The sequence below is a fragment of the Chiloscyllium punctatum genome, chromosome 4 (assembly GCF_047496795.1).
Source record: "Chiloscyllium punctatum isolate Juve2018m chromosome 4, sChiPun1.3, whole genome shotgun sequence".
Lineage (NCBI taxonomy): Eukaryota > Metazoa > Chordata > Chondrichthyes > Orectolobiformes > Hemiscylliidae > Chiloscyllium > Chiloscyllium punctatum.
The window spans coordinates 84,123,564-84,151,313 of NC_092742.1; the positions used below are offsets into that span (position 1 = coordinate 84,123,564).

Sequence of the window (27,750 nt, forward strand, 5' to 3'; positions counted from 1 at the left end):
AAAGTCCAATCAAGTTCTCGATGTGAAACTTGAAGTAGAAATATTCAGCTTTTAACCGATTTTGAATTGGGTTGAGTTGTGGTATTTGACATTATAGCAAACATCTTTGCACACTGCACCCTTATCTCTCTTCTTTGCATGCCCTTTACCTGTTGCACTGTCTGCTTCAGATAGGGGCTAACACAGATGTGCCTGCAACACTGGGTTACTGTTATAGTGTAAAGGATTAATGTGAACACGCCAACAAGATAGGCTACATCATCAATGATGCACGATCACATGACTGCCAGAGCTAATGTACTGAGAGATGGTTGGATGTGAACCCTTGAGCAAAGCCTTGTCCTGCATGTAGGGAGAAGGCAATGTTTGAATAAAGGTTATGTTTAAGAACAGCCAACTCTCATGCAGTCTCTCTCACCTCTAGCCCTGAATGTGACTACATGACAATCACAATGCATGGGAAAGGAAGGCAAGTGAAAAGGCAGCAAGCAAAACAAACGGTGAATGAAAGGACAGCACCAGAAAAATAAGGCAGGAAATGGCAAAGACATCAATCAGCAATCAAAAAGCAAGTGGATTATGACTAGATGAAAGACAAGCAAAAAAAAAAAACCCCACTCTTACTGGCTTGTTTGAGAAGTATAGATTCTCAACAGTAGGGCATTCCATCTTACCTGGCCTGTTCCACCATTCATTATGATCATGGCTAATCACCCAACTCAATAGCCTGTCCACATTTTTCCCTCAGATCCATTGATCTCCTTTAGTCCCAAGTTCTGTATCTAACTCCTCCGTGAAATCAGAATGTTTTGATCTCTGTGGCTTTCTGTGATAGCAAATTCCACTGTCTGGCTGAAGGAGTTTTTCCTCATCTCAGTCCTCAATAGTGTACTCCTGTATCCTTAACCTATCACCCCTGGTTCTGGACTCTTGCCATTGTGAATGCCCTTCCTTCCTGCATTCACCGTGTCTAGTCCATTTAGAGTTGGTAGAGATCTCACCACATTTTTCTGAAAGTGGAGCAGGTCAAAATCAAGCTGAGAAGTTGCTGAATTATCCTTGTAGATTTGAGAGGTGCAGGACTGCATCAGGATGAGTAGAAAAATATAGCAAGGAATAAGTAAAAATCTTTCTCGCCGCCATAACGTGGTATAGCAGATGACATCTCGGTCTAATGGTATTAACTGCAGAAATGGCTGCCAATGCAGAAATTATAAGAACATTTGATGCATTCTTCAAGCTTGTGAGGCATTACATGGACAGTTCAACCTTGAGAGCTGTTGGCCATTCAGAGGTTTGTAGTTCTCTGTTGCCAGCAGCGCCACTGGGAATGATGGAGGCTGCTGGTATTGCAGGTAGGTCTTCACTTGTTGCTGAATCCCCGGAGAGAGGTATGGTAGAACGGTTGTGGATGTTTTCTAATCAACCTGCTCAAAGATGTGATTATACATATTTGGAGTAGGTGGGGCTTGAAGCCAGGTGTCCAGGCTCAGAGGTAGGGACACTACCATTACACCATTTGAAGTGGTATGAGAGTCTCCAGGAATGGGTAGAAGGTGAGCAACTGAGGTTCAGAGATGCAAGACCAAGTGGTTTGAATGCTTTGTTTGACTACCGAACATCTATAAACAGCATGATAAATTGCAATAAGTTGACTTGCCAGTATCCAAACATTCAGATGAATTAGTTCATAGTGACTGAGAGGGATATGGGCCAAGTGCTGGCAAATGGGATTAGATTCATTTAGGATATCTGTTCGGCATGGACGAATTGAACGAAAGGCTCAGTATCCATGCTGTATATCTTTGTGATTCCATGACTAAAATTATCGTGATCGAATGATAGCCTGATGTTGTGCACTGATGTCCTAACCATTTCGCTAAATCCATTATGTATCAGTGTGCATCAAGCCAATATCTTAAAAGGATTTCAAGATTTCATCAGAGAATTGCAAACAATTAGAGCTCCAACTTTTTGTAATTGGTTCTAGGACAAAGTTACATTACAGACGAATACGATATCAGATCAGAATGTCATCGGCATCGCCTGCAATCTGTGATAACACAGCCATTTCACTCACTGCAGAGTGTCAGGGTTTGCCACTCAGCAGCTGTTAACTCTTGCTTTCCCTCTGCTGAGACCAGGCATTGCGTTCAGTAAATATTTGTCAAGTTTGTAGATTAGTTGGGAAGAACACAGGAAGTGGCTCAAAGGTAGAAGACAGAGGGTAGTGGTGGAGGGTTGTTTTTCAGACTGGAGGCCTGTGACCAGTGGAGTGCCACAAGGATTGGTGCTGGGTCTACTACTTCTGACATTTACATAAATGATTTGGATGCGAGCATAAGAGGTACAGTTAGTGATGACACCAAAATTGGAGGTGTAGTGGACAACGAAGATGGTTACCTCAGATTACAATAGGATCTGGACCAGATGGGCCAATGGGCCGAGAAGTGGCAGATGGAGTTTAATTCAGATAAATGCGAGATGCAGCATTTTGGGAAAGCAAGTCTTAGCAGGACTTATACACTTAATGATAAGGTCCTAGGGAGTGTTGCTGAACAAAGAGACTTTGGAGTGCAGGTTCAAAGCTCCTTGAAAGTGGAGTCACAGGTAGATAGGATAGTGAAGAAGGCATCTGGTATGCTTTCCTTTATTAGTCAGAGTACTGAGTACAGGAGTTGGGAGGTCATGTTGCGGCTATACAGGACATTGGTTAGACCACTGTTGGAATATTGTGTGCAACTCTGGTCTCCTTCCTATCAGAAAGATGTTGTGAAACTTGAAAGGGTTCAGAAAAGATTTATAAGGATGTTGCCAAGGTTGGAGGATTTGAGGTATAGGGAGAGGCTGAACAGGCTGGGGCTGTTTTCTCTGGAGCGTCGGAGGCTGAGGGGTGACCTTATAGAGGTTTATAAAATTATGAGGGGCATGCATTGGGTAAATAGACAAGGTCTTTTCCCTGGGGTCTGGGAGTCCAGAACTAGAGGGCATAGTTTTAATGTGAGAGGGGAAAGATATAAAAGTGATCTAAGGGGCAACTTTTTCACGCAGAAGGTGGTACGTGTATGGAATGAGCTGCCAGAGGAAGTGGTGGAGGCTGATACAATTGCAACATTTAAGAGGCATTTGGATGGGTGTATGAATAGGAAGGGTTTGGAGGGATATGGGCCGGGTGCTGGCAGGTGGGACTAGATTGGGTTGGGATATCTGGTCGGCACGGATGGGTTGAACCGAATGGTCTGTTTCCATGCTGTACATCTCTATGACTCTAAGTGAGTTTAGTTTGGCCTTAATTGTAATGTGCAGTCAGACAGAATTAAACTGGTTATAAACAGGATAATGTGTCCAAGCTGACAGCAGAGCCGGACTCTTGAGCCTGGGGCTCGTCAGCTTTTCTTTCCTTTCTTTTCTGTGTTTTTTCTGTTTTCTCATTTTTGTTTTCCTTTTTACTTACTTTTCACCTCTTGTGGAGAGTGCGGTGAGGTGAGCCCAGGGTGGACCCATGGCAGCTGTGGCAGAGGCAAGGTTTTGTCCCTTGCGGTGTCAGCATCCAGCGCAGATTCTTGGGACAGCATCGAGGGGAGGTGGCGAGTTTAAGCACAGTATGAGACCTGGCAGCATCAGTAGCAGCTGAATCGGCAAGGTCCACCAAGGACCCATGGGGGGGAACGGGAGAGTGGCCACACCCGTTCCAGTGGTTCGGCATGGGGACTCATAGCTGACCTCTCCAGGGCCAGTGGCTGAGCAGTTAACAAGAAGGACTGGAAAGTTGAACTTTATTTCTTTATTTCTTTTTCTGCTTTACATTCTGTGTTTTGGTTTATTTTAATGTGTTTTAAGATGGCGCTGGAGAGTGGTGACACTAAACAATACTTTTCACGATATTTTGTAGCAGAGCACACGCAGTAATAAATAAACTGCCACGTTGGAGGCTGGTGCATCATAGCCCATCTGAACAAAGGAAGACTTCACATTACTCTCATCATTTTATCCAAATGTCTCTCAAATGAATTTAAGGTCTTCATCTTCCCTCCTTTATTTGCTAAAGTGCTGATCATTCTGCATGGTGAAGGGTTTCTTTGTATGTGCCCTAAGTTCTTCTTTAACCATTTTAATTCTCCACAGATGTTGCCGGACCTGCTGAGTTCCTCCAGCACTTTCTTTCTCGGTGCTATATTTCCTTTAGGTCTGATCTCCTGGAAGGTCCTGAAGTAGGCTTACCTTATTCAGACAAGGAAAACACTAAAGGCTAAATTAAGATGATGACAGGGAGCCGTGGAGAGAAGAGTTTCAAAAATTATTTTGGAAGCATCTGCCTTACTTTATTCTGCTATTTTGTCGGGAGTATTCATGGTGAGGTTTCATATCCTTATTCCAATCCCAGTGTGCTACTTTATGAGAATGAATGAATTTTATGTTCCACTCACTCACTGTTCTCACCTTAATTTCTCTGCACTTCTTTCACACCATGTCCTTGTCTATGTAATATCCATTTAGATATATAAATGTGTATCTATATATCTATATATGTGTCACTCAATCTCTGTTTTTCCTCTTTTTGGGCCATTATTACTTTCTTTTGGGGGTTGGTTAGCTGAGTTGGCTGGATGACTGATTTGCAACTGCTGTCAACAGCGTGGGATTAATTCCTGTACTGGCTAAGGTTGCTGTGAAGGAATCTCCTTCTCCACCTCTTCCCTCACTGGAGACATGGTGGTACTCAGGTTAAATCACCGCCAGTCATCTCTCTCTCTAGGGAGAAAGTAGCCCTATGGTGCAAAAGAACTATGGCAACTTTACCTTTTTACTTGCTGTAATTTTTGTCTGCCTTTCAGAGTCAAAGAGATGTACAACACTGAAACAGACCCTTCGGTCTAACTCGTCCATGTCAACCAGATATCCTAACCAAATCTAGTCCAATTTGCCAGCACTCGGCTCATATCCCTATTCATATACCCATCCAGATTACAAATGTTGTAATTGTACCAGCCTCCAATACTTCCCCTGACAGCTCATTCCATACACGCACCTCCCTCTGTGAGAAAAAGTTCCCATGAGGTCCCTTTTATATCCTTCCCCTCTCACCCTAAAACTATGTCCTCTAGTTCTGGACTTCACCACCCCAAGGAAAAGACCATGTCTATTTACCTTATCCATCCATGCCCCTCATGATTTTATAAACCTCTATAAGGCCACCCCTCAGCCTCTGACACTCCAGGGAAAACAGCCACAGCCTATTTGGCCTCTCACTATAGTACAAACCTTCCAACCCTGGCAACATCCTTGTAAATCTTTTCTGAACCTTTTCACGTTTCACAATATCCTTCCTACTTCAGCGCTGCTTTTCTGTCTGTGTACATGTTCATTCCTATTTGTCTACTTTAATGAATCCAATAGAAATTAGTCTGCACTCACACTGAAAGGCCAGGAGCCAACCAGAAATTCAGTCATGGGCAACCTCACTTCAATGAGCTGGCACTATCTGGCACACCTTCTCAGGCAGCTCTCCCTTCGGGAAGATTAACCCGTGAAGTGGACAGCACTCCTGACCCTCCTGGTTCCATATTGATTAAAATGCACATCTCTTTGGGGGCAAGCAATGTCATGGCAACAAAACTCAGCAGGTCTGGCAGCACTAGCAGAGAGAGGTCAGAGTCAGCGCTTCAGGGCCAGTTACCCTTCTCTGGAACTGACTGAGTTCTGAAGTAGGATCGCTGGACCCAAAACATTGACCATGTTTCTCTCTCCACAGGTACTGCCAGACCTGCTCAGTTTTTCTTGCAATTTCTGATTTTGATTCAATAATTAATTGCGGTGAGAATTCTATTCAGCATTCAGAATTAAGTTTAGCTTCTGATCTGTCAAAATATAAGCCTATAGTATTGGTATTGGTTCAAGTATTCACCTTTGATTTGAATTAAGTGCAACAAATCTGTGCAATGTCCCGCTGCTACAAGGTAAAAAAGAACACACAAATTGAACAATTGTTAAAGAATCAATTAAGCTGCAAATTCTCCTCAGCTCTATGTCTGACTACCGAATCAGTTTTCTTCTTGTCAAAAGTGCCAACATTCTATAACATCAGAGACTGGGAGCAGTATATTTACTTATTGATCATTTTTTCACAATGAAATGATCTTCTCACTGGAAATGATAATTTTAATTTCTCTTCACAGCTGCTGCCAGACCTGATGAGCTTTTCCAGCAACTTCTGTATTTGCATCTTATCACTATTTGGGACCATTTCAGCAGGATAAGGGTCAAATATGATATCGCATGGCCTGCCCTTTGCAAACCATTTGAGCCAGATGGTTTTAGCCACAAATCTGTGGAATTGATATCACTTGAGCAAATCTGTTTAAAACAGTGAACTTTGTTCCCAATTGTTACTAACATTGTACCATGTTAATGTTGACATTTTTCTCTGATTTGAAGTACAGGGATTGGTATTTACAGTTTTTCTTTATTTGAACTCATTTTTCTGTGTAACACAAAGAGAATGAGCACCCTCTTCCTTGTTAGCCATGTGGGGAGAGCAGTTGGAGTCACTGATGTACATTCATGGCAAACACTGAAGTCGCCTGAACTGAATGTATTTTAATATCAGGTAGCTCAGCTCTTGACATTTCCGAAAGAAAATAATAAATGCTAACCTACCAAGCTCAGGCAGACCCAATCAATATCAAATCCATCTTACCATTGCATTTACTGCAGAGGAGTCCAGTCAGAGTGATCTGACAACATACAGTCATACATCATGGAAACAGACCCTTTAGTCCAACCAGTCCATGCCGACCATAATCCCAAACTAAACTAGTCCCACCTGCCTGCGCTTGGCCCATATCCCTCCAAACCTTTCTTATTCAGGTACTCAACTAAATGTCTTTTATACATTGTCACTGTTCCCGCATCCACCACTTCCTCTGGCAATTCATTCCACGCATTAACCACTCTGTGTGTAAAGAAAAATGCCCTTCATGTCCATTTTAAATCTTTCTCCTCTCACCTTAAACATATACAGTACCCCCAAGTCTTTAGATCCCCCACGCTAGGAAAGAGACACCTGCCCACACCCTATCTATGCCTCTCATGATTTTATAAGCCTCTATAAGGTTGCCTTTCAACCTCCTATGCTTCAGTGAAAGAAGTCCCAGCCTACCCAGCCTCTCATAACTCACACCTTCCATTCCTGTCATCACCCTCGTATGTGTCTCCTGATTCCTGATGAAGAACTTATGCTCGAAATGTTGATTCTCCTGCTCCTCGGATGCTGCCTGACCGGCTGTGCTTTTCCAGCAACACACTCTTCGACTCTGATCTCCAGGGTCTGCAGTCCTCACTTTCTCCTCTTCTGAACCCTCTCCAACTTAATAATATCCTTCCTATAACATGATAGATGCTTCTTGAACATTTCAAGTGTTAATACAGACTTTATTTCCTTACTGCCAGAAATTCCATTAGTCTTTACTGTTGTTACTTGAAACTGGGAGGTTTGCATTGATTTAGTTGGATTACATGAAAGCGTTTTATATACAACTGTGAGTATGGTAGTGAGACGAAGAGATGTTGGAGCATTAGACAGTGTGCGAGTGTGGATGCCCCCTTACAACTTGGTAATATTTCATTATAATGGTCTGATGGAGCTATGAGTACATCCCTACTTCTGAACCAGAAGAGCCAAGTTCATCTCCCATTTCAGGACATGACAGCCATAGAGGGTGCATTCGTCACTGATTCTCAACCTGGATGACCTTCCAGTACACCAGCGGCAATGTTAAGGTTGACAGCGACTTCCGATTAACTGTGTTTGATGCAAAGCTATGCCTTTCAAATATAGACTCTGGCATTCTGTGCCAGGAAAATCATCAGTAGAAGTGGAAACAAACATGCACTTTGCTGCTTCAAGCACTGTTAGATGCAGGAGGTTTCTAAGATGGAGGTGCAATCTTTGTGATGCTCGATTTCTAGTGATTGTGATCACCTAAAGGATACAGCCCTGTGATTGCAAAGCAATAGTGTGATTTAAAATTGGTGCCCCAGTCATGGATAAGATGCCACTATTGCTAATGTGTCAAACGCAATTAAAACTAAATGGGTAATGCTAATTTTATTTATTTTTCCTTTAAAATGTATTCATTTGTGGGATATGGGCATCGCTTGTTAGCCAGCATTAATTGCCCATCCCTAGTTGCCCTTGAGAAGGTGGTGGTGAGCAGCCTTCCTTAACCGCTGCCGTTCACCTGCTGTGGGTTGACCCACTATAACATTGGGGAGGGAATTCCAGGATTTTGATCCAGTGAAGGAAAAGAGATATATTTCCAAGCAAGGATGATGAGTGGCTTGGAGGGGAACTTGAAGGTGGTGTTGCTCCCATGTATCTGCTGCCCTTGTCCTTCTAGATGGAAGTGGTTCTGGCTTTGGAAGGTATTGTGTGACGATCTTCGGTGAATTTCTGCAGTGTATCTTGTAGACAGTACACACTGCTGCTATTGAGCATTGGTGGTGGAAGGAGTGGATGCTTTTCAAATCTAGCATCTTCTTGTAGGCTTCACCAGGCTATTTTCTAAGCCCGTGTAAGTGTAACAGGAGTAAGTATAACCTTACATTTTCCAATAAAAGACAGCTTTGAAAGAGTGAAATTTCCACCCATCCATTGAGCTGTGGCAGGTCAGTCAGCCAGGTGAGATGTAAATCCTGCAGTGCTTGCAATGTCATGGATGCACACGATTCCTACAAGAACACATCTATAGCATGTGTCTTTGGCTGCACAACGTTAAGTCTGAACTTGTGCAGCAACTGGGGCAGCCTTGTGTATCTGCAAGGCAGAGGACTAACAGGATAGCACTTTTAGGAACATAGCCACACCATAGATTCAGAGTGTATAAGCAGAGGGGGGATGGTGGCTGCCAGGGAGTGCAGGAGCCTCCTGAGTTAATCTTGTCTTGTTATTTCATGTTGGACACTGGTGGGGGCAATGATTTCCCCAGGAGCTTCAGCCAGAGCCAAGTCTATTCCACCAGAGCAGAAGGGCACTGGTGAGACGGGATTCCATAGTTAGTGGATCAGACAGGTTTTTTTTTGCAGCAGAAAACGTGAGTCCAGAATTGTCGCTTCCAAGTTGACAGGGTCAAGGGTATCATGGAGCAGCTGCAGGACCTCCTTATTTAGCAGAGGTCATAGTCGACACATGTACTAATGACAGAGGTGGGCAGAGGAATGACTTCCTGAAAGGTCCAGGTTGTTTGGAAGGAAATAAGACCTCAAATATGATAATCTTGGGATTACTCCAAATGCCACATGCTAGTGAGCATAGGAGGAGGTGGATTGCTTGGTTGCACGCATGACTGGAGAATTGATTTAGGAGAGAGGGAATTGGATTTCAGTAGCATTGGGACCAGTTCTGGGGCAGGTGGAGCCTGTACAATTTTGCCAAGTTGCATCCTAACAGGATAAGAACTGGCATCCTTGCATGGAGATATGTTAAACTGTTGTGGAGAGTTTAAACTAGCTTGTCTAAACCTGATGGAAACCTGAGGGACAAATTCACATTGGAAGGAAGTAAAGCTGGGAACAAGAAGAAAAAAAGTGGCAAGTGCTGGTGAAATGAAGACAAGCATCAACTAAGTTTAGAAAGCTGAACTATGTCAAAAATTCAAAGTTAAGGGTATTCTATCTGGATACATAGAGCTTTTGCAACATGGTAGATGTTTAAAAGGTGCAATTAAAGATCAATTGCTATTACAGAAACATGACTACTGAGTGACTAAGACAGGGAACTGAACACTCACGGATATTCAACATCTGGGAAGGACAGGAAAAAAGCACAGGGAGGTGGAATTGCACTAATAACAATAGATGGAATTTTGGAATCTGTATGTTAGCAAGGGAGGATCTCAGATGTGGAATGTGTGACCGGTTAGCATGCAGCAAGGGAGCAAGCAAGGAGTTGTTTATAAGTCAGATAACAGTAGTGATGGTGTGAGTAATGCTATTAGGAGATTCAAGAATAAGTAAGAGTAATTATGGATGACCTAAATTTGTATGTAGAGTGGGTTAGCCTAATGAGCACTAATGCTGTGAATGGTGAGTTTCTGGAGTGTGTGATGATTTTCCAGAGCAGTATGTTGAGGAACTGAAAGACTACTGAATAATATTGTTGTTCTTGAACCTTTAAGGATGTCAGACCTTGAGTTTCAAGATGATTGAATTTTATACTACATTTGAAAGTAAGGTAATTCATTCTAAAGCAGGGTGTTAAATTTGAAAAAAGGAAATAATGAAACTATGAGGGACAAATTGGCTGAGGTAGATTGAGAAAATGCATTCAAACATATGATGGTACACAATGAATGGACTCTCTTTAAAGTATGATTATCACACCATCAATACTGTTATCTGACTTATTAACAACTCCTTGCTTGTTCCCTTGCTACATGCTAATAGATTCCACATTCCCTTTCTTGTTCTTAGGTACAGACTGACAGATTCCACATTCCACATCTGAGATCTTCCCTTACTAATGTGCAGATTTCAAAATTCTATCTATTATTATCAGTGCAATTCCACCTCCCTTTGCTTTTCTCCTGTCCTTCCCAGATGTTGAATATCCGCGAATGTTTAGTTCGCTGCCTTAGTCACCCAGCAATCATGTTTCTATGCAATTCAATTACAACCATGATCTTTTAAACATCTACTTTGTTGCAAAAGCTCTATGTATCCAGGTAGAATTCACTTAGCTTTGACTTTTTGACGTATACAGCAACTATACATTCCTTCAAGGCAGAAAAACCCAAAGTTAACTTTGGCCAACAAAAGAAGTTCAGGATTGTCTAAGTTTGCCTATAATGTTGCCAAAAATTATAAGAAACCTGAGGATTGGGAAATTTTAGAAACCATAAAGGAGAACCATAAAACTGATGCAGAAATGGAGAATGGAATATGAATGTAAAGTAAAAAAGAAGCATAAAAATAGATGGTAAAAGCTTCTATAAACATAACGAAAAGAAAATGTTTGACTGTGAGTCCACTATAAGTAGAATCAGGAGAATTTGTAATAAGAAATAGAGAAATGGCACAGGAGCTAAAATATTGCTTTGTGTCTTTCTTCATGAAGAAAGATCCAAGAAATCACCCAGAATTAGAGATCTAAGTGACTAGGGAGAATAAGGAATTGAAGTATATTGGTATTAATAAGAAGATTGTGTTCCAGACATTGATGTGACTAAAGGTTGTTTAAGTCCCCAGGACCTGATAATCTATGTCCAGAATGTTGAAAGAAGTAGCTATGGAGATTGTGGATGAATTGGTAATCTTCCAAAATTTTTTGCATTCTGGAAAGGCTTCTGCGAATGGAACATAGAATATTCCAGCACAGTCCAGGCCCTTCAGCCCTCGATGTTGCGCCGACCTGTGGAACCAATCTGAAGCCCATCTAACCTACACTATTCCATTATCACCCATATATTTATCCAATGACCATTTAAAAGCCCTTAAAGTTGGCAAGTCTACTACTGTGGCAGGCAGGGCATTCCACGCCCTTACTACTGACATCTGACATCTTAATTACTACCTCTGACATCTGACCTATATCTACCTCAATTTTAAGCTATGTCCCGTCATGCTAGCCATCACCATCTGATGAAAAAGACTCTCACTGTCCACCCTATCTAGTCCTCTGATCATCTTGCATGTCTCTATTAAGTCACCTCTTAATCTTCTTTTCTCTAATGAAAACAGCCTTAAGTCCCTCAGCCTTTCCTCATAAGACCTTCCCACCATGCCAGGCAACATCCTGGTAAATCTCCTCTGCACCCTTTCCAATGCTGCCACATCCTTCCTGTAATGTGGCGACTAGAACGATACGCAATACTCCAAGTGAGGCCACACCAGAAATTTGTACAGCTGCAGCATGGCCTCATGGCTCCGAAACTCAATCCCTCTACCGATAAAAACTAACTCACTCTATGCTTTCTTAACAACCCTATCATTGGGTTGAGAGAGTGTTGCTGGAAAAGCTCAGCAGGTCAGGCAGCATCTGAGGAGCAGGAGAGTTGATGTTTTGGCATAAGCCCTTCATCCCAGCAACACAATCTCGACTCTGATCTCCAGCAACTGCAGTCCTTCCTTTTTCCTTATCAATCTGGGTGGCAACTTTCAGGAATCTATGCACATGGACACCAAGATTTCTCTGCTCACCTACACTACCAAGAATCTTACCCATTACCCAGTACTCTGTATTCCTGTTACTCTTTCCGAAGTGAATCACCTCACACATTTCTGCATTAAACTCCATTTGCCATCTCTCAGCCCAGCTCTGCAGCTTATCTATGTCCCTCTGTAACCTGTAACATCCTTCAGCACTGTCCACAACTCCACTGACTTTAGTGTCATTTGCAAATTTACTAACCTATCCTTCTATGCCCTCATTCAGGTCATTTATATAAATGATAAACAGCAGTGTCCCCAAAACAGATCCTTGCGGTACACTGAATGCCAGAATAAACATTTCCTATTAATCACCACCCTCTATCTTCTTTCAGCTAGCCAATTTTTGATCCAAACTGCTAAATCACCCTCAATACCATGCCTCCGTGTTTTCTGTAATAGCCTACCGTGGGGAACCTTATCAAACGCTTTACTGAAATCCATATATGCTGCATCAACCGCTTTACCCTCATCCACCTGTTTGGTCACCTTCTCAAAGAACTCAATAAGGTTTGTGAGAAAAGTATCAAATATTAACCTACTGTTTAAAAATAGATAACAGACATGCCAGTCTTACAGAAAATGATAGAACCTATTCTAAAACTGCCATCTGCTTCACAACTTTACAGCTGGTGTTGCCATTTATGTCCATTATTGGCTGGTGTTTCCTACTTGTCGTGATTGATGTTGAGGAACTTCATGTCTTTTTTTTAACATTGTTTTTGAATTAAAACTTTGGAATCCATGTTGGTTCTTAGTACAGGCAACTTAACCATATAGTGCAGCCAAATTCTATTTTGCACACATGCCCAAACCAACAAAACCTGCTTTGCTTAGATTAGCACCAGCATGCTTGGCATGTTTGCATGGAAGAGGACTATTTAAAGAAAGTGTTCATTGGATATAGGCTTCACTGGCTAGCCAGCATTTATTACCCATCCCTCGTCACCTTCAGAAGGTGGTGATGAGCTATCTTCCTGAAATGCTGCAGTCCATTTGTTGTAGGGAGACCCAAAACGCTATTATGGAGGACTTTCAGGATTTTGACTCAGCAACACGAGAAAATGCTGATATATTTCCAAGTCAGGCTTCCAGGGCAACTTACAGCTGTTGGCGTTCCCATGCATCTGCTGTCTTTGTCCATCTAGATGGAAGTGGTCATGGGTTTGGAAGATGCTCCCTAAGCAGTGTTGGTGAATTTCTGACCCAGCTAGTGGATGGTGCCCACTGCTGCAACTGTATGTCAGTATTGGAGGGAGTTAGTACCTGTGGATGTGGTGCTAATCAAGTGGGCTGCTTTGTGCTGGATAGTGTCAAGCTTCTTGCTGGAGCTGCACTCATCTGGATGACTACATTGGTGATTCTTTCTTTGCATGTAATGCCAAGGATGTATCATAGGCATCAGAGTAGGACATTATAGAGTTGTGTTTTTTGGTAAGTGCAGACTGTCTAAGCTTTGCTCACAACATGCTGACAATTCAGACCTTGAAGAGTTTGCCGTCTGATTTTGTGTGGAGATACACTCCTTCCATGTTGACGGGGAACAAAAAGATCAGAAGGACAGAAAAAAAATGACAAGAGTATGTTTGTTTGATTTAAGTTGCCAAGGGCAGAGAGGATAGACATAGGCTAGGATCTTTATCTCTATAGCCTAAATCCAAAGGCTCTTTGAAGATGGGGAATCCCATCTAGATCTTCCTGCTGAGCAATCAGCAAACAGATTAGCAAACAGATTTGATCAGATTAGCGCAAATTAATGGGTTCCACATCTCCACACTCCTCCCTCCAACCCCATTTACAGCCTGCCTGCTGTAGTTAAAGACTAGCCAACTCTTTTATTCCATTGCAGGTGGAGCTGAAATAGTTGCTGCCTGACCACTTCAAGTCCTCAATTGATTAGATTAGATTCCCTACAGTATAGAAACATGCCCTTCAGCCCAACAAGTCCACACTAACCCTCCGAAGAGTAACCCACCCACACCCATTCCCCTACTCTGTATTTGCCCCTAACTAATGCACCTAAAATCTATGGGCAATTTAGCATGGCTAATTCACCTAGCCTGCACATCTTTGGACTGTGGGAGGAAACCGGAGCACCCAGAGGAAACCCATGCATACACGGGGAGAATGTGCAAACGCCACACAGACAGTTACCCGAGGCAGGAATTGAACCTGGGTCCCTGGCGCTGTCTGAGCCACCATGCTGCCCCAATTGACATTGGGCTGGGAAGCTTGGACAAAAGTGGGAAGGTGGCAGGGCTCTGGTCTTGCTGAATTAAGTTCACTTCCTGCCTCAGGACCTACGTCTCTGGGCACAGAAGTTTCTGCCCATAGTTTTGGTTTATAAGTGACTCAATACACTAATGAGCAAATCGTACAAGCAAACCCTGACTGAATGGTTTCTTGCTGTATAGTGGAGAACCTGCAGCTGTTTAGACTGAAAGCGGATAACGGCAAAAGAGAGAACTTAAAAATGAGCAAAAATCGAACAATGCAAAAGGAGCACCAATTTGTAAAGGGCTCATGCAAGTGTTGGGTTAATTTGAATGTTTCACGATATGATGTTAGTAGTTATATATATAAAACTGTTCTCCCTGATACTTTCATTGAAGAGTTTTTTTCATTTAAAATACCTGTGTTAGAAATTTTAACCTTTGTTAAAAGTAACTAAAAATAGGATTTGAAACAGAAAACATTCATTACCAATATCACACAAAGGCACTTGCATGCATTAACTGCTGGAATCTCACCTTCACAATGTCAACTCACACAAGTACCGCAACACTGTTTTTGAATGAGAACAATTAAGAAAACGGAGGAAACCTGATAGCTGAAAATATAACAGGGACCCAACCATTTCAGATGTGAGATCTTCTGCTCTCATCCAAAACCAGCGTGTGTAATTTTTCTAATCTAATTAATTTTGAACACAGTGATTTATCTTGATTAAATTATTATTTCTAATGATTTGATGCCTGTGCTGTCATTATTTTATTGGAATCTCTATTTTAATTAATCCTCAAGCTGCCGTTTGGGAGTGCTGTGTTTCAAATTGAGTTTTAATGAGTCTATTTTATTGATATGGATGCAGGATCACAGCACTTTTTTTAAGCAATGATGGACAGTAAATAATGAAAATATGATTAATTATTTCATCAAGAGCGTCTAAAGACTGAGAGCAATCCTGATATTTCCAATGAAATTGCAGAAATACCTGACCTCACAATAGTCAGTTACTTGTTAAATCAAATCCCATCTCAGTTTAATTCTAGTGAAGGTAGCTATATATGGTGCTGTTAAAATTGGCAGGAGCTGTGACAACTGGAAATCTGAGAATTGTGTCAGAGGTTGTCTTGTCTGGGGTTTATGTCCAAAACTGACCCAGCAGAACAGTCTGTAAGTGTTTGTTCTTGGTACAGGTCCTGTACACTGTTCAACTCCATCATGGCTCCATGCTCCACAACACTTATGTAGTACCTATTTTATTCACAGCACGTTTTATCTACATCCAGCATGAAATGTTCTTCCTCCTTTAATCTCTGTGGTGCTAAAGTAAAGACTTATCTCAAAAATGTCCAGTCATCCTTGCCCTGGGGTCATCCTGACCACTCATTCCAATCTCATGCTTTGCCACAAGTTTTAGGATTTTAAACCCCAAGGCATCATACTGGCTATGTAAAAACAATGACTGCAGATGCTGGAAACCAGAGTCTAGATTAGAGTGGTGCTGGAAAAGCACAGCAGTTCAGGCAGCATCTGAGGAGCAGTAAAAATGCTGCCTAAACTGCTATGCACAACTTCCAAAATAATTTTTCCTTATTGTCTGTTCTTATTATCTTAAGTGATGGGTAAATGGTGAAATTCCAAATTTACTTAACATTAGGTCCATCAGTTATGAAGCATGTTGGACTCAAAATTGACTAGAATCCTTTATTATAAAGAAGAAATTTCACAATCCATGGGAAAGCGACACTGCCAAACCTCTTCCATCTTGTGCCTCAAGTGTCTGGATTTATCCATCAAGATCTTGTGTACTTTAAGGTGTTTAACTTTGAACTTTTAACTAATTTGGCCATTTATGGAGATGTGAGCATCACTGACATGCCAACATTTAAGATTCATCTCCTAACTGAGGATGGTGATGAGCTACCTTTTTGACTTGTTTCAGTATTTGTGGTGAAAATACCCCCACAATGATAATGAGTTGGGAATTCCAGTATGACAACTCAATGACAAAGAAGGAGTGGCAATACTGTTCTGGATTCAAAATGTTAACTCTATTTCTCTCTCTGCAGATATTGCCAGACCTTCTGAGTTTCTCTGGCACTTTCTTCTTTGTGTAGTAGTGATCAAGGGCTTGGAAGGTGCTGTCAAAGGAAACGTGACAAGTTGCTGCATTGCATCTTCTAGATGGCACATGCTGATGCTACTGTAATAGGAGGGAGTAAATGTTTAAGATGTTGAGTAATGTGTAATGAAAACTACATGGATAATTGATGATAATGATGAGAAATTAATACTAATATTATAGTTGGCTCACAAAAGGCTCCATCTGAGGTTGTGAGGTTGCAAAATATAGTTGTTCTTAGAGTGCAATGGTAGTGCAGAGTGAAATAACTCTTTTTTTGTATAGCACATGATATCTTTTGGATATCTCACTAATTAGGGTTGAGTATCCATGACTGTCTGCTAATGTGCATAAGTGACATAAATTAATAGCTTGTCTTTTATAGCGTCAAGGGTTGTGGGCCAAATCAGGCAGCTCGGGTTAGACTAATTTGTCATGTAACTTAACTGGTGATGCTTGATGATGCAGTGCTCTAACTAAACTAAGTCAAAGGAAGAGTGAAAGAACACTCAGCAGAGACTGGATTAGACATGAAAGGATTAGCTTTTGACATTTTGACTGTGATCAACCTTTGTTAAGAAAGCAGAGTCTATTTTAAGTGTGCTATGTATATTCTTTGCAATGTTTATGACGAATAATCCTCATAGATAACTATTCTAGACTAAAGATGCAGATATCTTAACAGCACCTGGCTTGACTGATATTGAGTGAATGGGACATTCTCCCTTTGCTTTGGAATAGAAAAACAGTGCATTGTAGAGCAGCTATTAAACAATAGATGACAATGATTACAGAACCAGTTCGGCACATCCGTTTTAGTTCTTAATCGATCCTTCCCCTCAGGATCCCATCAGAGTTCATTTGGGAAACTCAGAAAAAGAGGTTTGGTGTCTTTCCCTCCACAGTCTGCATCCAAATCCAAATGCCTTGAATATGACTTCCATGAAGATCCTTGTGTTTTTTATGCTTAGATTACAATAACAAAACGATCAGCTGTGAGTGTACCTGAGAGAAACTAGACCTTTACTAGGGATAAAGTCAGTACTGTACAGTAAAACAGTGTGAGGAATCAATTGAACTGGCCGTGTGATGTGATGTTGTTGCTTGTATTCAGAAACTAATTGCATCGAAAATTGCAGATTGGAAAAGCAGAAGAAGCTCATTATCCCAAATGATTGTGTCCTCAATATAGTGTCACTGTAATTGAGATTGTACTGTGTTTTGGCCAAAACCCAGCTGAGTATGTTTGAGTTCTCATTAATACCTCTTTTAAGTGCTTTTCCAAATTTTACATTGGAGTGGGTACATCTGTCCTTCAGAACCAGAAAACAAAATTCTCTAAGAGCTCTGGAGTTTTCGCAGATATTAATTCCCATTGTTTTGATTGTCTGTCTAAAAGTAATGAGGTGCATGGATCTTTGTTTCAAATATTTCCTCAGAGAATCAATTGAAAAGATGCATGATGGACTCGGAAGGGTTTAAATTAGTTAATTTCAGAACAATTTAAGCAGTGGGCCATTGTATTTTCTCAATGTCCTTCTATAGCTTAGCACTCTATAATGTCTGGCAGAATCCCACAAAGCAAATTAATATTTTCATTTCAGCTGTTCTTATTTAAATGAAAGATTTCCGGTTATTTTTCACAATTATGTCAAAGAATCAAAACCTTTCACTAGAGAAAGCTATTTAAATTGTCCTTGTTTAAAAACAAGGCTCAAAAGTACACAATTTTCCAAGATGTAGCTTTTTGATTTTGTAACAATGCTATCACTTTAAGAGGTTATTTTGTCCTGTTTTGTTTTAAGAGTGGTTGTAAGATGTTGTGGAAGAATCACTCAATGTTCCATAAAAAGTTACCAGGAGACACAGAAAATCCTTCACAGAATTAAACTTTAATCTTGCAAAATCAACGCTGTGGCAGCCAGAAAAATGTCTTCCCTGGCTGCCCTTAACTTTTTTGTTCTCCTCCAGTTTGTACAATTTGTTGGTCCCGCACTTATCGGATAACGTTAACATAGTCAATCATGCTGGCTTGCTTTATCTTTCTAAACTAATCATCATCTGTCACACTGGTTCCCTCCATCACACTTAACCTATCACATTACAATGCCAACATCTTCAGCATTAGCTCATCTCCCAGGATTTAACTAACATATCATAGTGCACTACCGTTATCTGTTAATGGAGCCCTGTAACATGATCCCGGGCATACATTGCAACACTAAGTTAACCACATGACTGTCATAATAACTTTCATCAAGGCAGAGGTATGGAGCTTTCTCTATGAAAGTAAACAATTTGTGAGGCCCTGGGTTTTGTTTTAAAATCAGAACAATGGAAGCAATCTTAGTGGAGCCAGCTCTCACAGACCAGGCTTTTTGTTTTTTTAAGTTTTTAGGTTTAGTTTTAGGTAGAAACTCAAAAGAGTTGGAAGCTTCAGTGAATGTCTCCTGGCTGCCACGCTTTCTGAATTTCCTCTTGATGTTTTTTCCTCTTGGATAAGAGAACTGCATGTGAGAATCGAATCTGAATTTGTCTTTTTGTCAAGGGCTGTGTTTATGGGATCAGTTAACTAACAATACTTACTTACAACAATTAGATTAGATTACTTACAGTGTGGAAACAGGCCCTTCGGCCCAACAAGTCCACACCGCCCCGCCGAAGCGCAACCCACCCATACCCCTACATCTACCCCTTACCTAACACTACGGGCAATTTAGCATGGCCAATTCACCTGACCTGCACATCTTTGGACTGTGGGAGGAAACCGGAGCACCCAGAGGAAACCCACGCAGACACGGGGAGAACATGCAAACTCCACACAGTCAGTCGCCTGAGGCAGGAATTGAACCCGGGTCTCTGGCGCTGTGAGGCAGCAGTGCTAACCACTGTGCCACCGTGCCACCCATATTATTCGGTTAAATTTTCCAATATTTAAGTTATTCTAAATTTCTCTTTGTTTTGTTTATATTTTAACTACAGTGTTTAAATAAATTTTGTTTTGCATAATGTCAAGTAGTTTGACCAGTCGCATCGCAACTGGAACACGGCATTTCACATCTACCTTTAAAATAAGAAGAAGTGGGGGTCCAGCCTACCTTCTTAAAGTATTTTGAGGGGATTTAGTCTGGTCCATAACAACTTGTTCATAGTTATAGGATACAAAAGTCTAATTGGCAATTGCTTTCTCCTGTGTTGTAAATGTAGTTTTATGTCTGATGGGCTCAATATTATTAAAGAAATAGATGTTCCGTTTTCTTGCAATCCACCCAATGTAATTTCAGCTCCCACTCCCTATCAAAAAAATCAGATTCTTCATGACAACTTTGGTCAACAAAAGAACCCTGGTCTGGATTCACGTTTCGTAGCAGCATTAATGCTGCGCCTTTCTAGATTCTATTACTATGTTGTTGCATGACCCTCTCCATCTCAACTCTATAGAATCTTGAAAGGGTGTAGATTGTTCATCTTTCTTGTCTACAGTAAATATAGTTGATTATCTTCTAAAACCTTTTCAATCAAGTTGATTGAATCTTCCTTTTTAACGCCAAGAATAGCTTTCAAATAATACTGCATATATAAAAAACTGTCCACAATTTCATCTTCTTCACCATCTCTCCCATGCTATGACTTCACTTCCATCAATCCCATTCTGCATGGAAACAGTCTCTCCAGCCAGGGTAACTTTGTTGTTTGGCTGCATTTCCCTTCCACAGATTCTTTTTCATTTCTTCCACCATATCCCATGTGCCACCAACTGTTGGCACATATATTGGCCAATACTCCACGTGCGCCCTATGTATCTCCATGGACATTAGGTACATCGCCCTGTAAGTAAATGCACCAATAGGTGAGCCTCTGAAACTGAACAATCAAAATCATCTAGATGGACAAAAAGAGTGAACATTTAATAAATGTCCATAAATAAATATCATTTCTGCTTGAGTCTGAGTTGTACAGTTTGCTTTTCTATTGTTTGAAGCATGTCAGAAACGTGAATGGGACATCTTCACGTAATCCCAAGTGAATGGTACAATGGCTTTAGGTTAATCGCTCATTGTGTGGCATGTTACCCTATTCACAGCACACAAAAAAGTGCATGTTTTTGATGGTAGCCTTCTTGATCTGCCCATGAATAAGGAGTATCAAAAGGAATATTGAAAGGAATCCAAACACTATTGCTCAGCTCACAGAAAGACTAAGCTTGCCTCCTGAAGACGGAATTTTGTAATGCCATGGAAACTATAGTTTTAATGAATTATATCTATTTTGTTAACTGGATGCAGATGATCCTAGTGTTGTTTTTCAAAGCTTGGGTTCATGAGACGAATGTGAAATATGAAGGAACCCTTGGGTTCCAATCCAGATGATTTGCATTCAGTAATAGCTGATAGCCCACCCGAGGTGAAAATGAGATCAGTTTGGATAAAGTGCTGGGAGGAAATACTGCATTCAGGAATTATCACAACAAGATGATTCTCCTGAAGTCAAAATCTTTTGCTGTTGATATGATATTCCTAGGGATAGAGTACATCCAACCCCATGCACAAGCAGGAAAGGCATTGTTTATTGAAGTGATGGATGTTTCCATGACAACGAGCCATACCACTGAATCAGTGGCGCTGCTTTTTGCAGTTTGTGGCAAAGTTACATGCCACCAGTTTTGAAGAAAACTGTCCAAAAGATCCAACAAAGTGTAGGGTGCAAATACCCCATTTCCTGATGGCAGTTGCACATCAAGGGATGCTTCAAGGCTGTTGTAGAACTGGATCGTATTAACTGGATCGTATTAGGGCCAGAATGCTCAGGAGAGATGTTTGGAAGCCTGTCTCCACAGCAAGGGTAAGAGATGTTAGGAACTGCCTTCCACAACTGGCAGTGGGTGCTGGATCAGTTGTTAATTTTAAATCTGAGATAAACATTTGTTAAGTAAAGACATTAAGTGTTGTGAGCCAAAGGCAGGTTTCTGGTGTTAGGCCACAGATCAGCCAGGACCTCATTGAATGGCAGAACAAGCTCAAGAGGGGCTGAATGGCCTACTCCTGTTCCTATGTTCCTGTCAGTAAGCAGCCAATCACACTGAAGTAACCTCTCAGATGGCAAACCAGGATGTTAAAACCATTTAATGCTTCTAATTTTCATCTAAGTTTTTTTAAAAGTCGAACATTTTAATTGGATTGAAATGGTGAGCACAATTAATATAATGAAAAATCTCTTCTTATAATGGGTAGCTTTCTTAACATAATGAGAAAAGTTGATTTCAAAAAATGTGAAACTGACCTTTCAGGGTGTGTAAGAATAATTCTGATGTTAAGTGCTGTTAACACTTTATTTAGAAAGCTGTCACTTTCTCAGAGGTTTTCACAAAGACGCTGACTGTGACCCAGATCTTCTGTGGTGCAACTATCATCATCAGGTTGATATTCCACTCAGACTTTCCTTAAAGTTGACTCTTTTCCACTGACCTTCTGAACCCAGCTCTACAAAAAAATAAATAAGTCCCTCAGAGAACTCCATCGGTTTGGAGATGTATTGGAGAAGGTGGAATGTCCAGTTCCTGTATAGTAGGTTTTAAACTGCACTCTTAAAATTGGTAGTAACACTGGTAGTTAGTGGTTGAGATGGATAAGTGGGACAGTCTAGAACAAAACATCATAGATATACAGTGAGAGGAGGTAGGTTCAAAACTCAGTTGACGGATAACTACTTCTCTTAGAGTGTTAGGAATCTGTCGAATCTACTGCCCCAGAATGCACTGGACGCAGAATCAATTAACAAATTCAAGAAAAAAATCGCTATGTTTCTGATGAAAAGTAGGATAAGGGGCTATGGGGAGCAGGCAGGTGAGTGGACTTGAGATCAGGATAAGATCAGCCGTGATCATGTTAAATGGCGGAGCAGCCAGAAGGAATGGATTTCTTGCTCCCGCTCCTAATTCCTACGTTCCTACAAGTGAATGGTTATGGTGGTGGTGTGGGAAAGTGGATGAGGTGGTTCTGGAGGGTGGCAGGTGAACGATGAAGGTAGTTGGTTGTCAGGTCTGCTCAGATGGTGGTTGAGTGAATGCTGGGTGATTGCCCCAAATTGGTTGGTGCAATCAGACCGGGTTGGGAGAACAGCCAGGTGATCAGGGTTGTTAGGAGCTAGTTAGGTTGAGGCGGGTGGCAATTGGATGGGTGGTGGGGGAGGGAAGGGGAAAAAGGGACTAGTCAGTTATGGTCGGTGGTCAAGAGGAGTGGTTGTTGGTAGGAGTCAAGGCAGAGTGTGTGTGTGTGTGTGTGTGTGTATATACACGTGCGCACGTATGTCGACATGTGTGTGTGTGTGTGTGCACATGTGTGAGTGTGTTTGTGTCTGTGTGTGCACATGCATGTGAGAGTGTGTGTGTCTGTGTGTATATGTGTGCGCGCGTGTGTGTGTGCGTGTGTGTCTATCTGTGTGGGTGTTTTAGGGTGATGGTGAGGTTGATTAGAAGCTCTGTCCTGTAATTATCCAGGAACTGAACTAGGAGTAAGATCTTCTGCTCCAGGAGTGATGACCTGGTGAACTCTGACTTAGTTGGGATCGTGGTGCAGCGAAACCTCAATCCACCTTCTCACACCAACCAGAATTAAATCCTGGGCTGCAAGGCCCACAGTCTCCTGCCCCCAGCCAATCGATGCCATTAAATGACTAATTAAGGAACAATGCCCCACTGCAGTGGGGACTCATAGAGCTACAAGCAGTGACCAGGGGTGGGGTAGATGAGTTGTCTCAGTTGGGAGGGACAGTGTTGTTCCTCTACCAGAGGCACTCAGTGCCTGATCGAGAGACTAGACGTCTTGCAGGGAGTTAGCTGTTGGGAACCAAGCTTCTTACCATTGCCTACCCTTTGTCCCCCACCCCATTTCCATGATGCCCCAACCCAATAATATTCCCCATCTCATTTAACCCTTTGTCCTGGGTGCTCTGCGATCCGAGACCTCACTGAGTGCTCTTCCATCGAGCAAGCAAGGGTTTTCCCTGGAAGAGTCAGTGTGGGTCCATTGCAGGCTCTCAAACCAGCTGATGAGGCCCCTGACAAGTTTCTACCCAAGGTATTTTCTGAGAATCAACTTCTGGGAAATTCCCACGGAAATCTGCATGTTGGAAATTGCACAGGGTCCTGACACACATTTCTGGTGCGAGATCCGCTACTAGCCGATCTGGAGATTGGAATTTTTCCACTGTGAGAAAGACCGTATCATTTCAAGGACTGCGCATGATTGCAACCTGCAAGTTTCACCCTCTTTAGAAAGACAGAATTGCTCTTATTAAATTCTGGATTTCTGTATTACTCTGCACATATGTAGAACTCACAAAACTATTGTTACTTTCAGGTAGTGATGACAATGAGCTTTTTCTCAATCATTACCTCTGCAAAATACAGGCAATAGAGAGGAAAAAGATTTTTTATTATTTTACTGGAAGCCGGGTGCTTTTCAAATTTTCAGAAAGTATTGGCAATACTTCTCCTTCCCTGACTCTGTAAATCGACTTTCTGCCATAATTGCGGGAAATGTATGGCAGACCAGAAAAAAGTTACAGGGAAATTACCTTAGAGTCCCTTGGCAACTAATTGTGGACTGGACAATCCGACATTTGAGTGGACTGTTCTGGTTTACAACTGAAAAAGTTCTGAAAAACTAATGTGAAACTTTCAACCTTATACTTATAATGCTGTGCCTATTAGCAGAGGGACAGAGCATTAGAAAATTAGACATTCAATGATCTTCCATTCATTCATCACAACATTATTGACTGTCTGAGATTTGTTTCTTAAGTGTGTTGGTGTTTAGAGCAAACGTTCTCAACAAGTCAGCTATTAGACTTTTGTGACCATCCATATCACTCCAACGCAGTCCTTCTGTTCAGTTTTGCATTTGACAGAAAATGGCAGCTTTAATTCTATTCAGTATTGTCTTTAGTGCCACAATAAGGCCAGTATGAGTAAGTATTATAAGTGCCAGGAAGAACCCGCCTAAGCCAATGATCCCACAATGCTTTACTGTTGATGTTGTAAAAGCCCTCCCGTCTTGTGAGGCCCAATGATCACCTGCTGATTTAACATGATCTGCCTCTGGTATATCCGACAGGTGATGAAGAGGATGAAGACACAGGAGAGGAGAGACTGCCCTCGTGTTTTGACTATGTGATGCATTTTCTGACCGTCTTTTGGAAGGTGCTGTTTGCCTGTGTACCTCCTACTGAATACTGGAATGGATGGGCCTGCTTTGTCACGTCCATTCTCATCATTGGCCTCCTAACAGCCATCATTGGTGATCTGGCCTCTCACTTTGGCTGCACCATTGGTCTGAAAGATTCTGTTACAGCTGTGGTATTTGTAGCTCTCGGCACTTCAGTACCAGGTAAATAAATATAAGGAGCAAAAAAACTATTATAAAATTGCTTGAGAATGTTCATACTAACTGAAATGTCTTCAATTCCTGTGAAGGGGCATTGATCTCTTGATTTGTTGCACCATCTCAGAAATTTCTGCAGATGTTTCAGCTACAACTCGTGACTTTTGACTTTCAGTAATGTCACTGAATTAGTGACCTAGAGAATCAGGTGAATGCTTTGGGGTCATGGGTTCAAATCTCATTTACAGTAGCTGGTGCAATTTCAATTCAATTAAATGTCCTTTCTAAAGCTAGCCTCTGAAATGGTGACCCTGAAACTCTCATCACTGATTCATACAATACAGAAGAGGCTTTTTTGCCCGTTGAGTCTGTATCACCAAAAACATGCTACTACTGACACTAGCCCCACTTTCCCACACTGGGCCTAAAGCCTTGAATGCTATGACACTTCAACTTCATCTAAATACTTTCTAAAGTTTGTAGGGATTCCCATCTCAACTACACTTCCAGGCAGTGCATTCCAGACCTCCACTATCTGGGTGAAAAAGCTTTTCCTCAAATCCCTTTTAGCCTCCTGCCTTTCACTTCAAAATTATGCCCCTCTGTTATTGACCCTTCGAGGGGGATTAGTTGCCTATTATTCACCCTGTCCATTGCCTCTTATGATCTTATACATCTCTATCAGGTTCCCCTCAACATTCCTCTGCTCTAAAGAAAACAACCTGAGCATATTCGCCTCTCTTCATTACTGAAATGCTCCACCGCAGGCAACATCCTGGTGAATCTCCTCAGCACCCCCTCCAGTGCAATCACATCCTTCCTATAGTGTGGTAACCAGAACTGCACACACTCCTCCAGTTGTAACCTGACCAAAGTTCTGCACATTTCTGCTCTCAGAACTTATGCACGCCTAATAAAGGGAAGTATCCCATATGCCTTCTTAACCACCCTATTAACCTGTCCAGCCACTTTCAAGGACAAGATCCCTGTGTTCCTCTAAGCTTCCTGGTGTCGTGCCATTCATCGAGTACATGGGTATTGAAAAACTCATCTGCTTCACTCATGCTTCACTCAAGAAACTTCACCTCTTTACACAGAGGTGCATGGAATGCAGTGCCAGCAGTGGTAGTAGAGTCAGGGTCATTAGGGACTCTTTAAATTACTCTTGGATAGGCAGATGAATGATAGTAAAATGAAGGGTGTGTAGGTTATTTTGATCCTAGAGTAGGATAAAAGGTCAGCACAACATCGAGGGCTGAAGGGCCTGTACTGTGCTGTACTATATTCTGTGTGTGGTGGGTGAGGAAAGTTTACCTTGTCTGGTCTCCATGTAACTCCAGCCCCACAGCAATGTGCTTCATTCATAACTACTCTCTGAACTGGCTGAGCAAGCTGTTCAGTTCAAGGGCAATCAGGGATAGGCAGCAAATCCTGGCCTTGCCAGCGATACCTACATACCCTTGCAAAAATAAAGGATGGCAATGGCTGCACCCATTTTGTACTAAACAAGATTCCACATCGAGTCAATGGGCTGTTAACGGGGCTGATTTCCCTCTGAGTTCCTGCTGGGATTTTGCCTGTTTTCCAGGCTGAAGGTGGGGGAATGAGTAGCAGAGTTGGTCTTGCTGTGGAATTGTAGGCAACCATAAGGATATTAAACAGAAATGACATGGGCGTAATATCACAACAACAACTTTGCTATTTTCTGTGGTGGCCTCATGAAAGGCACTTCAGCCCCTGAAAGTGAGCCTCGAAATGTTGCATCAGGTTTCCCCCCAACTCTTCCTTCTCCGCCTCCAACTGGGAAACCGCAGAACGGTTAGGGCCGAAGGATCACAGTGGGCACAGTCAGGGCACAGCCCCTCCTTCATGAGTGCGACTCGGCTGTGATATGTTAATCTTCCCAGCAATGCTTGTAACCTCAGAATTTGTGTTTCAAATGATTAGGACCATTCCCCAGTCACCAGCTTGCCAACTTCCAACGAACTCCTGAGGTCAGGGATATGTTGGAAGAACTGCTCCTGGTCTGGATTTTGTAGCTCATCAAAATGAGGACTGCCCAGAAACCTTTGTGCATTGAGATAAAATAGTGCTTTTATGTGAGAGTTCCAGACAGTAGCACCAGGCCTGCAATGTTACCAAGTAGACCAGGGAAAAATGGAGCTTGTCAGATTTCAACCCCCTGCTGAATGGGTGGCAACAGTACCCTGTCCCAGGGAAAGATTTCAGTCTGTATTCCTTAGCCAAACTAAAGCTAGCCGTTCAACAAATTGGGGTGCACAGTGACAAGTGCAGAGCAGGAGGGTCTCTACAGTTTAACAAAAACAGAAATTGCTGGAGAAACTCAGCAGATCCAGCAGCATTTGTGGAGAGAAAGTAGAGTTAACGTTTCGAGCCCATATTTTCAAAATGGATAGTAGCTAGGAAAAGGTCGTATATAAGTGAAGACGGGGTCAGGGAAGGGTTGCAGGTGTGGTGGGTGATGGGGAGTGAGCAGATAGACAGAGGAAGAGAGAGAGAATTACATGAGGCAGACAAAGGGGTGGGTGACAGTATGCCAGCAAGAAAGGAAAGCTGATAATCGGGACCATAAATGGGTGAAAATGAATTGACTGAGCTGAAAGAGTGACAGTGTGGGAGTGGGTAAACGATATTGAAGAAGGTGAGGGAGAATAAAGTTGGGGAAGTCTTACTACAGCAGTACAGGGAATTGGTTATGGACTTGGAATATCTGTATAATTCTGGTGCACGAATAAAGTGAGAGACATACTTGCAATGGAAGAAATTCAGAGCAAATTCACTAACTGCGTTCCCTCT

The 27,750-nt window shown here is 41.9% G+C and overlaps 1 protein-coding gene across 2 annotated transcripts in view; it reads left to right on the forward strand.

Annotated features, from left to right (window-relative positions):
- The window catches only part of slc8a3 (solute carrier family 8 member 3), a 509,326-nt gene that overhangs the window by 473,834 nt on the left and 7,742 nt on the right, over positions 1–27,750 (forward strand). For both annotated transcript variants that reach the window (XM_072569197.1, XM_072569196.1), the window contains exon 7: positions 24,667–24,939. In XM_072569197.1, the coding sequence (XP_072425298.1) occupies positions 24,667–24,939 (273 nt within the window). The remainder of the gene's footprint in view (positions 1–24,666; positions 24,940–27,750) is intronic.